Source organism: Saccostrea echinata, unplaced genomic scaffold (assembly GCF_033153115.1).
Source record: "Saccostrea echinata isolate AGI-Se365-2 ecotype Australia unplaced genomic scaffold, CSIRO_AGI_Sech_v1 ptg000036l, whole genome shotgun sequence".
Lineage (NCBI taxonomy): Eukaryota > Metazoa > Mollusca > Bivalvia > Ostreida > Ostreidae > Saccostrea > Saccostrea echinata.
This window is the reverse complement of record NW_026889785.1, coordinates 3,192,501-3,206,544: the sequence shown is the minus strand read 5'-3', so window position 1 is coordinate 3,206,544 and position 14,044 is coordinate 3,192,501. Positions and strand designations below refer to the sequence as shown.

Sequence of the window (14,044 nt, the reverse complement as noted above, 5' to 3'; positions counted from 1 at the left end):
CATCTGCAATACTGAAATTAAGAATGTCACCAGTCTGTCCATTTACATCTGTAAAACTTGGCCGAATGTCCTACTCCAACAAGTTTTACCGTTATGCTTGCTGAGTATGGGATGGGTCGGCTACAGGAAAGAATTTGTGTGCCATCCTACAATGAAACAAATGTCTGTTTAAAAGTTAACATATTTAAAATGTAAACAAAGCAGTTTTTCAAATAAAGCATTCGGTGCACAAAAGAATTCAGAAGATTTATAGTGGAACTTTCATCTATAATCCCTCGCAACATAGTTTGAGGAGATATAGTAATGCAATCGTGTGTGTTTGTCGGCGAATGAGTTAGTGCTGTTTGAAACGGAATTGACGTAGTTTGCATCAAGTCGATATGCTCTTTTTGAGGGAATGCTCCGCCTTGCGGTACTCTTTTTATTTAAGTTCTTAGAACTTGAGCAACTTCTGACATTTATTTCTTACAATTTAAAACAAGTTTTTTTGCCTTACAAAGTCAAGTTTTTGTTTGTTGTTTAACGTCCCTCTCGAGAACTTTTCACTCATATGGAAAGTTCAAAATTAGAGGGAAAAAAACCACAGTAAGTGAAGTAAATATGTAAGCATCCTTGGTTAGTATAGATTCAAGTTAATTCAAATCATAACCCACCCACCCCCTTTTAGGAATAGGTAGGGAACAATTATGAATTTAAGCTTTTTAATACTGGATTGATTTTTTTTTCTTTTTCCTACTAACAGTAATCAGGTGAGCGATATAGCCCATGGGCCTCTTGTTATACTTTCTTTCAATACTGTCCCACTTCCTGCAGTGTATTACACCTTTATTGGTCTTACTTTCCTTAGTGTACTCTTGACATTCGTCCATTCCTGGACTTTTTTTTTTGAAGACCCATCTGAACAGGATAAAATAACCCCCCTCCCCCTCCCTTACAAAATATCAAAAAATTGTGGCATCATATCAACACTTATCTTTTCAATTGTGTTTATATAGAATGGACAAAATCTCAAAAAAATACTCTGTGTCAATTTTTATCTATAAACAAACTCATTATACTTCAATCCTACATAATATTTGAAACTTGTACCCAGAATTATAAAAACCACTGAATTTGTCAATTCTAACAGCTGCAAAAAAATCATCCATCTATTGTTCGTCCCAAATTCGCTTCCGTGTTTCCAATGCCTTCAATCTGGGCATGGACAAAATATATATAAAGGCACAGAAATATGTTTCAGGTATGATGAAGAGGAACATGATGACAAAAGTAACCTAAACGTAGGAACTGTAAAGGTAACCATATGGCTTCCTCAAAACAATGTCATTCAAAAATATCCTACAGGAATTTCTAATTGAAAATAAAATCCTACATGAATTTATGAAATCATAAGGGAAATATTTTTCCAAAGGGATCTTCTCTCTCTCCTATAGGGAATTAAAATCCTAAAGGATAATAAATTCTCCCATAGTAAATTAACTTCCTGCAGGATTTCTTAAATACCCTGCAAGGAATAATGAAATCCTGCAGGATTTTGATAATATATCTCAGGAATTTTATTTTTCCTATGGGAACTTTATTTTTTCCAAGGGAATTTTCTTTTCAAAGGGGATTATCTCACCTGACAGGTGAGATTTACCTGTAACAAGAGTAGTTTTGAACGCTGTAAGTGATGGTTTATATGGTAAAACATGGGTTTTATGCCAAATAGAGTTTGACGGGCGCCGATTTGCCACTTTTGCACTGTGTTATACATATTGTTCAGTCACGTTTTTTCCGCCGTCACACTATGTCCGCCGCCACGAAATGTCCGCCTTTCCGAAAAAATCATCACATTATGTCCGCCAAGATTGAAAATAACGTTATATTTTATCATTTATATGTGTCCCGCTGGTATCCAACCTTTATCTTGATATGTCTTTTCGCGCAATAAAATATATGTATCTTTAACAACACTTGTAATAATGCCTGCCTTCAGATGAAGCCGCCAATTAGAATTTTAAAAAAGTTTAAACTGTATATTGTTTTAATCTACACAATCTCACAGACTCGTGTTGATGCTGACAATGGGATATATTATTTCTAAAGTCTGAAGTTTGCAAGTTGAATTTGTTTGACGAGGTAAATAATAGACAAACAAGTTGATGAAACAAGAATATCAGCAGTCTAGTTTAGGACTGGACAGGAAAAACCATGGGACTCCATCTTGCTATTGGACCACCATTTAATTGTGCTTAAATGTAAGCGTAGAAGATGGATTAACAAATGGAGACTCCTGTTAAAAAATATCTTTGATTACCGCGTCTTCTCATCACAGCGTGCCAGTATTGTATGGGTTGAGCTTGAAAATTCTTCATCAGGCTGTCAGTGGCGAAAAATATTCAAATCTATCTAAGGCAGACATTCCCCAGTCTTGGACACCAATACTGGAGGTAACAGGATGTTTTAACATTCAGCATTACAAATCCTACAATTTTGTTAGAAGGCAATTTCCCCTACAGATGACTGCAGCAAAGACCATACATAAAGCTCAAGGGTCAACTATGAATAGTGCTGTGCTACATTTCGGTAGCAGAAAAAATGATCACATTTATTATGTTGGTTTAAGTCGTATTAAGAACTTCTCCAACCTCTATATCGTGGAATTCAATGCAAAAAACAATTAGCATTTGTTCAAATGTCAAGGATGAAATGAATCGTTTGAAGTCAACATTTTTTGCAACGTTTTATTTAAATTCCTTTCCTAAGAAATAACTCAACTTTATAAACCCAAATTTTAAAAATTTTAATTTCAAAATACATGGCAAATTCTTCAAATTAGTACACTGATTTTCAAAATTATGTTGCTTTAAACAACAAAAAAATACTGGTTACAAAATAGGCAAATGTTAATATATGTCTCCTTTTCAAATTGCAGCCAGCGCTTCAATCATGCCAAAAAAAAAAAAAAGAAAGAATGGAAAGTACAAGTCGGACTTGGTGTTGTTTGTCTTTTAAAGCAATACGAGCTGCAACTTTGATGTCGGAAATTTTTGTTGCAAAATTGTAATTAACTATTTCAACGACGGAAAAAAGAACACATAAACTTCTGTTGTTCATATTTGCGAAGGAAGAACTATATATAAGCTTTGATTGAAGCAAAATTACATTATTGTCCTGTACAATATTAATTTCTTGAATAATACTATATATTTGATTGCATCTAAGGACTCTTTCAACTGAAACAATTTTAATACATGTACTTTATTTTAGTCTAATTGAGAATAAGGGTTAAATTACATATAAATTTATCCTAATAACATATTTTAAGGTATGTCACTCGTGAAATTTGTTATATCAAGGATTTTTTGAGAAGTATATTTTAGATAAGTACTCATATAGCATGACTCAAAATTGCAAAGACAATGGACTGAGCTACGGTACAATTAAGTTGACCTTTTTGCACTTAAACTGTAACTGTGGTTAATTACTTTACTCTTTATCATATTTAATCAGATGTAATTATGGCAATAAATATAATCTTATTTTACGTAAAATACTTTGAATAATATTTATAATTGAACAAATCATACAAAATAATGTGCATAAATTATTGTGTGACCTTTTTGCACTAAAAAAAGTATCATGTTTGGGGTATAAAAATCTAAAGAGGCAATAAAATATTTACTTTTATCAAACTTTTTATGACTTAAGTGCAGACAGATTGGAAGTATCGTGTTGTTTAAAATAATGAAAGTTGGGGTCAGTGATGTAAATTTTTGAGATATTGGTCAAAATGTGTGATTTTCAGGCAAAAAACAGTGTAAATTTTATCTTGACGTCTTTAATATATCTTCATTTCTTGACAAAGTCTGTTCAGTGAGTGTGTAAAATTTGTTCTAAAAATATAAGTTGGGACCTATATTTAATATTCCTAGCATATCATAACGGAAAATATTCTCTAAGTAAAAGTATGAGGGGCTTAAGTTCCAAGATAATAAATTTGACAAATGTGTAGATTTGAAGAATTTTCTTCAAAATATCCTTCCACCACAAGAAAAAAGTCCCTCATAAATCTTGCTTCTTTATAAATTTGAGAGCAGTTTTTAAATTGAATGTTGAATAATTTGCAGTGTTTCATTTAAATATGTTATAAAAATTGAATTGTAATAAATAGTTTTGAAGTTAAAGGTTCTGACTGAACTTTTCTAAAAAGCTGACGAGTGACATACCTTAAAGGGTTTTTATCACGTATCTAAATTTCTTAAAAATGAAACGCTATTATATTCTTGAAACATATAATTATCGTTTAATTTTTTAAATAATGTTGAAAACGGCCGCAATTTGACGAGAAAAGGCCCGTAAAATGGGGTCCTCGAGGTAAAAATCTCCACTAATTAGATAGGGTCACGTGGTACTGAAACGTCTTAGGTGTCAATGGTCAATAGAACTCGTAAAGCTTATCGTAAGAAAAAATATAATGAATAGATTTTTACGCTCAATAAATAGAATACACAATATGGCCGGTTAAAATTTTGACATCGGCTATATTCCTTTGGTTATGGACGGTCAATCTTCTATGTATGAACGTCCAGCAGAGAGAAATAATACACCAGGGGGTAAGGAGGGCTGTTCTTCCTCCCATGCATATTTGGACTTCTCTTCTTTTCGACCCACTAGACACTAACGTGATATCTCCGACCTAAATTTTGAAAACCTGTATTATACACATATTTCAGAGAGAGAGAGATTAACTTACACTTTTCACTTGTACGGGAGCAAATGAAAGTCTTGTGCCATTTGGCAGGGCGGAGGCCTCCGACATGGAGTAAAGCTTGGGCTCGAAAAAGTCTTGTACCGTTTTTTATTCAGCCTCGCTAAGTACAAGAAACGTCTCCATGATCTATATGAAAAATGTGAAATGGGTAAAGGTCTCACTGAATTTATTGTTAATCGTTTCGTAATAATTGTTATTGAGCGAATTTTAAAAAAAGGTTTATATATATTTATAATTATTATCTATATAACTTTTAAAACAAAATTGATGAGAAAGGCGTTCAAAATGCTTAGTCTTTAAAAGTCATATTCATTTTACGAATGAGTCTTTACGAAAATTAACTTCTTAATTTTGTAGGGTATGAAATAATGTCGAACGAAACTTTTTGCGAAAAATTTAAAGAGTTTAAAATAAACCCAGTAAAATGAATATTTTTAAGACTCGATGTTTCTGGTTGTTTTTTTAAAACACATACCATACAGTCAGCTTTCAGCTCACGTCCGAAGACTTCATGATAAGTGCTATTGATGATTTTTTTAATATTTCCCAGCTTTCATTTTGTCTGCTGTGTCTTTTTAGGTCACCCGAGAGTCACTCAGCTAGAATTAACACATTGATATAACTTTCCAAAGTATGTATAAAGTATATTTATTATGACGTTCATTTAATTAAATGGTATGGTGAAGTCAGTGGTATTTTGACCGAAAAATTATCAGCCTAGTAGTAAACAATTATTGAACTAATAGAAATAGCATACCCATTAATTCTGTCAAATGCAATAAATACCTTTTTTTAGTTTCTACTGTCAGGCTTGTTAAGAGAAAGGGGCACATTTCATTGGAATGAAAACTGTTACCTCAGGGCAAAATTCATTCCTGGGACAAGGTTGTTCATGTACATGGAAGTGTTGACAAATAGCCATCCAGTAAATGAAGTTTGACCACGTGTATACATATGTGAATGTCAATTTTCAGTTTCTTTCAAATCATCACATATGTATACACGTGATCTGAGGAAAAGTGGATTTTGAAGCGCCTCGCGTTTTAAAATTTTCTCATTTTTGTATGTTTTGTTTTTTGTTTGTTTGTTGTTTAAAGTCCCTCTTAAGAATTTTTCACTCATATGTGCCGGTGGAGAGCTACAAATTTTGACCTATACTCGGCACTCAGGGCCATTGAGCAGTGAGGGATCTTTTTTGTGCCAGCACCTACTGCGACACCCGACCTCGGTTTATACAGTCTCATCCAAAGGTCCGGTCTCTACGTCCCACAGTGGGATTCGAACCCGCGACATAAGGATCAACTCTTTTTACTTCGCGACTCTAGAGCAGACGCTCTTACCACTGCGCCACGCAGGCGACTGTATGTTTTGGTTGTTACGAAACAAGGCCAAAGATTGACAGTTCTGTATATATCATTTAAACGTCCATTTCTCTCCATGCAGTTTGTCTTCAAGTCCCAAAATACAAAATTACGCTTGGTGGTTTTGTTGGCGTTGAAAGATTTCAAAGTATCTCATGAGCAATGTTGTGGAGTTTATGTTGGCCGCTGTCTGTCTTTTTAGTGTATCTATATACTCTATCCCTGATTTGTTTGGCATGGATTAAATCAACCAACATCATCTGGCGACTGGTCTTTAGAGGTTTTTGGTAATTCCTGCAGCCTCTTGGACAATGGCTGGATCAGTACGCAAATAGGGCACAGATGTTCTTGTGCTGTTTCCTTGGGGAATCTTATATGAGCCCCGGTATTCGACGATTGCAATTTTTTCTCTGTCCTGGTGATAAGGTGGTAATTTAGTAAATATGGTTATCCTCCTTTTGTTATCCTCAGCAGTCCTTATTTTTTTAGTTCGATCTATGGCACTTCACAACACTGTATTCATCAGGAACGTAATGTCTTTGGTTTTGGACGTTTTTCTCAACACACAGACGGTTTTCCTTAACGACCACTGTCTTCAGTTTATCGTCATTTTCTGTAAAAGTAGAATTTACCATTGTCCAGTACGCCCCCACTCTCCACAATCGTCTGGGAATCCGGTCCTCTGTACAAGTACAAACACCTTTTCTTTAAGCCCAGGTGATATGTTGTTTACAAAGTCCATTGATGTCCATTTGGTAAAAAATTTGTACGCGGCGTCAATAGATAGATTTGGCGCTTTGGAAGGTTCTTTAACACTGGTCTGTCCCACTCATCCTGGTTACTTTCCACTCCCTCGTCATCCTCGATTACTGAAAAGCTGATTTGACAAATTCAGTGAAGAATTTAAACTGGAGTTTAGGGAAATCAATGGCGATAATGATTTTGGTCTTTTTCTGAAGTTTGGAGATGTGGTATTGACTCGTGTTTTTTTTTTCACTTATGTGTTGCTGGTAAAAACGAAGACGAGGGAAGTGACATGGATAAAATATATGGAGATATTAAACAGTATTCAAGCTCAAAAGTCCATTAAACAATACAAATAAAAAGCAGAGCAAACAAGGACCTCTAAAACATCAGAGGTGGGATAAGGTGCCATGGAGGAGTGAGCATCCCCTGCCGACCGGTCATAACTGCCGTATGCTCCTTGTCATGATCGGGAAATAACGGAAATACCTGTCAACAATTCAGTGTGTAAAATAGTGGCGATTAAGAATGTATTTTTTATTGGTATTATTTCCATTGGACACCTTAACTGTACTGCGCAGATTAATACTATATATAACTTAAGATTAAATTTAGTTCAATCTCAATTTTTGATAATTAATAATTTCATATGTATAAGATTGAAGACACTCTGCTTGACCTTTGACTTACTTTGCAAAATATACTGTAGAGGGTTACATTTAACTTATGTCTTTTGAATTTAGAGAGGCAGGCTTTTTATAATTAGCATTTATACATGTTTTCGAGCTCATGGCAATGTACTTTGACAATGTATGAAAAACAGTAACCACAAAACCCGAAATTTAAGTATTATGAAAATACATCGATATTCCGAAATGGATGGTGAAGACTGACAATTGCGCGGAAGAGACAGACTGAAGTCTCTTGAGAAGGCCCCGTGTCGCGGCGGGCGTTGGCACGATAGAGATCCCTCACTGCTCAATGGCCCTTAGTACCAAGTAAAGGTCAAAATTTGAAGCCCTTCACCGGTATATGGTTACGTCTCTATATGAGTGAAAAATTCTCGAATGGGACGTTAAACAACATACAATCAATCTTTATTCACAGATTTTATATGTTTCAGATGGTTATTTCTGCAGGCTCAGCATTTGTTTATAATATTATTAAGAACTCCCGCCATTTATTTTGTATTCAGAGTGGCAATTTGGCAGGGAGTATTCCCATGGAAATGTCATATAGACTCAAAAGAGCTGCATATTAAGGTTTCCCCTTCCAGGCCCTCGTCTCAGACGGAGTGTCAGATAGTTCAAACATCTTGCCTCTGTCCTTCCCCGTCATCCTAGGAAAAGAATTGAGTTTCTTCTTTAGTGCAACTTCGACATTTCGGATGAGCCATAACGACTGTCCAAATGCTTCCAAAATCTGTCGAGCTGTCACAACAGGTCTTCCTGCATCAGCCACTTTCAGGCTTTGAACTTGCTTTGACGACTCGTCTCCTGTCCAGCGGAGTAACAGGTCAAGTTCTTCTGCCGGTGAAGCATCTATCTCAGCAGCTACATTCTGAAAGGTATATTTTCAAGAAATTTAGTGCTCTGCTTTATCATCAAACTTGTAAAGCAGTGTTGTAAGTAGTTCTCTCATAACAAGATTCTTTGCAAAGTCTCTACTCTGAGAATCGTTAATGCACTGAGAATTGTTCACAAACTCTGTATTCCCTAGCAAAAAATTATTGGAAATACTTTTTTACTTTACTTTAGTACTTTTTCAAGGTTTTAAAGTCGCCCGCGTGGCGTAGTGATTAGACCGTTTGCTCAAGAGTCGCGAAGTAAGGAGTTGAAATTTACGTCGCGGGTTCAAATCCCACTGTGGGACATGAAGACCGTATAAACCGAGGTCCCGTGTCGCAGTAGGTGCTGGCAGGAAAAAGAGCCCTCACTGTTCAATGGCCGTAAGTGCCGAGTATAGGTCAGAATTTGTAGCCCTCCATCGTTAAGTGGTGGCGTCTCCATATGAGTGAAAAAATTCTTGAGAGGGACATTAAACAACAAACAATCAATCAAGGTTTAAAGACTAAATATTTCTTAACATATTACCAGGGAAGTATTTCTTTTAAATAATATGTAAATATACAAGTAATATTTCTTTTCAATTTAAGATAATTGCTTGTAGGAATTACAAACAAAATGACAATTTGAATACATAGTAAAAATACTTTGATCAACTAGATAAAAAAAAAACTTTAATTTTCTATAGTTAACTCTCGTATACTATAGTACTTTTCTGTTAGGGTTGTTCAAGGGTCCATTTTTCTTTTCTTTATACTATAAACCAGGATATTTTGGTCTCTGTTATTTTCACCTAATTGGCTTAGGTCGTCTGTGGGAGAACTGTGTAAACGAAATGGTTTGAAGGTATGACAAGTAGAAAATAAACTGAAAAATAAATATGTATGCTGTATTTTTTCACATTTTGAAAAAAAAATGAAGTCTAAAAATCTAACTTACTTATTGTACTATACAGAAATGTGATCTTATTCTTGCTTTCATTTTATGTAATCTTTTATCATAATTGTTCTATACGTTGTATATGTGACCTGAAAAGCATATAAAAATTCTATGAATAATTTTTGTTTCATGTCTTATTAGGAACAAGAACCTTCTCAATGTTTATATCGTCCGTCACATTATTAAATCCAGTCTTTCAAAAAATGCACTTGCCACGGTTCAGTGGCGCGCACTGCTTAATTCGTCTGACAAAGGTCCTCCCTTATCTATTTCTGAACGCGCACCTTTAAGTGTCTCCAGAAATCTCGTCTTTTTATAGCTGACCCAAGTGACTGTGAAAATTCTTTGACTTCATTGTTTACGGCATACCACGTGATAAGCAATAACGCTTTTTTTTAAAGTCGAGGGAGTCTACAGTCACTGATGACGTGGCCTATGGATATCATAACAAATTTAGAGTTCACAGTCAATCACAGTTTACAGGCAATGATGACGTGGTATTTAAAGGGAGTTAATTGTGATCATATCAAAAGCATCTCTCAAATAATACTTAATGCATTCAATTCAGAATAAAAGAAATTGTATCAAAAATTGATTTTAAAATTAGCAACATAATTTTAAATTTTTATAATTTTAACTGGATTTTTATTTTAACATGATTTTTGTATTATTTGTGCTATTAATTTGATAATAAGTTAATAATAATTTAAAGTTTTTAACACTGTTTTATTAACGGAATTATTAAAGTCACTATATAAGATGACATCACACGCTTCAACATAGTAAAAAAAAAATATCACTCCCTTGAATAATTTATTGCAACCAATAGCGGAAATTGTTCCGTTGTAGGGGGGTGATTAACTAAGTAAACTTTTCATATAAGCAGCCCCCATTTTATTCCCCATCCCTCATAAATTTCATCTACTTCCAAGGATAAAAGTTCTCTCGTGCGATACTCGTTTTCTATAGTGACAGCAAATTAACATATTGGCACAAAAAATAATCTAATTATTCCAGGCTAACAAAAACTACCCAAAATAATACTGTATGGGTAAATGGCGGGAAATGGTCGCACCCTTAGGAATTTCCAGGGGTATCAAACGTTTTCACTGACCCCTTTAAACCGTACCCATATATTTCCCCGGGGGGTATCGGATTTAACCCCTTCCCTCCAATTCCCTATGTTACACCAAATTTGGCGGGGAAAAAAATGACCTATACGTACGGCCTTGACTACTATAATTGGTAAATTATAAAGAATTGCTTCACAACCTATTTTGACTTGACAGCAAGACGATAATTTTTAGAAAATAATTTAAGAGACGTGTCAATAATTTTCCGTAGATTATAAAGTTTTATTAGAGTCTACATAATCCCAGTGTGACAAACATTGCACAAGAAATCCTATCTCAAGAATTAAATACCGATTTAATACGAGAAGTATGGTGAAGGACCCGATCAAGCCTGTGGGGTAGCCACACCGACGATTGTTATTCAGGTTTCATGTAATCATGAAATGAGAACAAATAAATATTGAAACTTAAAAGATATCGTTTTATTTATTAGGTCACCTGAGTCACTCAGGTGACCTATTGCTATCCGTTTTTGTCCGTCGTCGTGCGTCGTCCATCGTGCGTCGTGCGTTAACATTTAAACATTTTCAGCTTCTTCTCTGAAACCGCTCAACCAATTTCAACCAATTTTGGCATATAGCATCTGTGGGTGAAGGGGGACAAAAATTGTGAATTTCATGGTCCCTGCCCCCCTGGGGCCTGAGGGGTGGGGCTAAAACCACCAAAATTAATGCAATCTTTAAAAATCTTCTTCTTTACTCCTCGACATCAAGCAGTCGAACTGTTCACATGATTGTAATAAGCATTGAGCCCTCTACCTAAATTGTGAAATTCATGGCCCCGGGGTCAGGGGTTCTGGTGCTAGGGCGGGGCTATATAGATCATATAGTGAAAGTGCATTATTTCTTTGAAAATCTTCTTCTCAGCTCCTGGGTATTATTGAAACAAATTGAATACATAGTTATGATAAGCAAGAGTGACTCTACCAAAATTGTGAAATTCATGGCCCCAGGGTCAGGGGTTCTGGTGCTAGGGCGGGGCTATATAGATCATATAGTGAAAGTGCATTATTTCTGTGAAAATCTTCTCTACTCCTGGGTATTATTGAAACAAATTAAATACATAGTTATGATAAGCAAGGATGCCTCTTCCAAAATTGTGAATTTCATGGCTCTATTTATTATATAGTGAAAATGCATTAATGCTTTAAAAATCTTCTTCTCTGCTCCTTGGTATTATTTAAACAAATTAAGTACATTGTTATGATAAGCAAGGATGCCTCTTCCAAAATTGTGAAATTCATGGCCCCAGGGACAGGGGTTCTGGTGCTAGGGTGGGGCCATATAGATCCTAGAGTGAAGGTGAATTATTTCTTTAAAACTCTTCTTCTCTGCCCCTGGGTATTATTTAAACAAACTAAGTACATTGTTATGATATGCAAGGATGCCTCTTCCAAACTTGTGAATTTCATGGCCCCAGGGTCAAGGGTTCTGGTGAAAAAGGGGGGGGGGGGGCGGCTCTATTGATTATATAGTGAAAAAGCAATTTTTTTCTGAAAACATTCTTTTCTGCTTCTGGTTAAAAAGCAAAGAAGCTAGTGTATAGTTATGATGAGCAAGAGTGCTTCTTCCAGAGTAGTGAATTGCATGACCCCTGGGTCAGATGTGCTGGTGCAAGGGTGGGGCTCTTGATAATATAGTGAAAATGCATTATTTCTATTAAATAATCCTGTCTGCTCCTCAGTGTTAAGCAGATAAACAAAGTGATTACTTATGATGTGCAAACTTTTGGTCCCAGGGTGAGAGGCTCTGATGTTTCTTGATGAAGGGGGGGGGGGGGTCTATTGATAATATAGTGAATCTGTAGTAAAAATGCATTATTTCTTTAAAAATCTTCTCTGCACCTGGGCATATCAGAGGCAAAAAGAGTAAAAGTTTTAATAAGGAAGGGTATTTTTACCAGATATTTGAACAGCTGGACCATTTAGTCAAGTGTTCTGGTCCTAGCTAGGGCACTATTAATTTGTAATCTACCGAGAGGAGTTATTCCCCTTTGCCATTTACTTTTGATAATTAATCACTGTAAATAATGTACTTGAAAGGTTAATAGAATAAGAGAATTATGCAAGAATTTTTATTGTATAATACAAAAAGTACTTTCATAGTTTTAATGATCAGGTAGACTTGTAAGTAATAGATAAATAAAAATGAGACAAAAATAACTTGTCTTATTAAATGTTCATCAAAGATCAAGAGAGGCCAATGTAAGAGATTTCAACAAGGAATTAAGATGGTACAGAAGCAGTGATATTTTGTTAATTTACTGTATGGTGAAAGTGTTAAATGAGGAACAGATTAGAACCTAATTTATGAACTGTGAATGAATGCTAGACTAATTATTTTTTTGATCCTGATCACTCTATTTTTCTTGCTTTTGGGCAACAAAGCTTCACCTTTCAGTTCATTTTATACTCTATGGATCCTCTAAATTGTTGTATTATACTCAGGTGACCGTTAAGGCCCTTGGGCCTCTTGTTCAAAATACGATCATTGTTGTTGAAATCAAATGAATTACCTGTAAAAACAAATGAAAACGTGCAATGACATTATCAACATATACTTCCGGTATTTATAATAGTAGAACAATGATGATCAGGACTGAAAATTCCGGATTTTATTCACTTTCTATCTCTCGAACTCCTCGATCTCTCGAACTTTTCTTGCGGTTCCTTGAACTTCGAGAGATCGAGAGTCATCTGTAATTTAGAGAAATGTGTTCTTTATAAATTTTTTCTTGCATTTGATTGTGCATCTAGTGGATTCTAGTGCATTTTGTAATTGTAGCAAGTTTGTCTTGGGTTTTGTTTATACCACTTAGTATTATTTTGGGAGTAAATTAGTATAATATTTTGTATTCTGGTAATGTGCACTAAATGTATGTGTAGTGTAGAGGATTTGAGGTTAGGCAAGCTTGTCATAGTTATATATTGTGTATACTTATTTACGATAATTGGATAATTATCTTATTTAATTTCATTTTAATGATATATTTAGAGGGTGATTCAATATATTTTGAATGTATGGCTCAGTTTTTGCTGTGTGCATGAATTTCATTGAGTTGGTTTATAATTTGCGCATTATGGTTGGTTTGTAGATATTTTTATTTCATGTTTTATAATGTGGTATTAAATTTAACTACATTGCGTATCTATTTACTAGATGTCGATAGTTCTTAAGCAGAAACACTCACTGCTTGGCAAGAATCTGCTACCCCTAGCATTGAGGTTAAAGGATGTGGAGATTCAGGATGAGAGGGAATTGGCAAGATTGAAAAAGGAACATCCCCTCAGTAGATATTCCTTGGGGGAACTAGAGAATGAATTCAAAAGCCTCACAGGGGAGGAAGCGAAGGTGGTGTTGAGTCTAGTTAGAAAGCAAAGGGAAATCGATAACATTCGTCTCCTGGTACATGTTGCTATTTGCATGGCAAACGATGCTGGGGTTCCAACGTCAACCCCAATTGCTAGATCATCTATTTTGGTAGAGCCTGGTTCACGCCTTTCGACATCTCAGTCTGTAGAATCTCGGGAGGGTGAAGTGTTTAAAG

At 35.2% G+C, this 14,044-nt stretch overlaps 1 protein-coding gene across 1 annotated transcript in view; it reads left to right on the top strand.

The window, feature by feature from the left end:
• The first annotated feature begins 13,656 nt into the window (after nucleotides 1–13,656).
• The window catches only part of LOC133199787 (uncharacterized), an 877-nt gene continuing 489 nt past the window's right edge, over nucleotides 13,657–14,044 (top strand). The window contains exon 1 of the mRNA XM_061335625.1: nucleotides 13,657–14,044. This exon is cut by the window's right edge and continues 15 nt beyond it. Within this exon, the coding sequence (XP_061191609.1) occupies nucleotides 13,657–14,044 (388 nt within the window).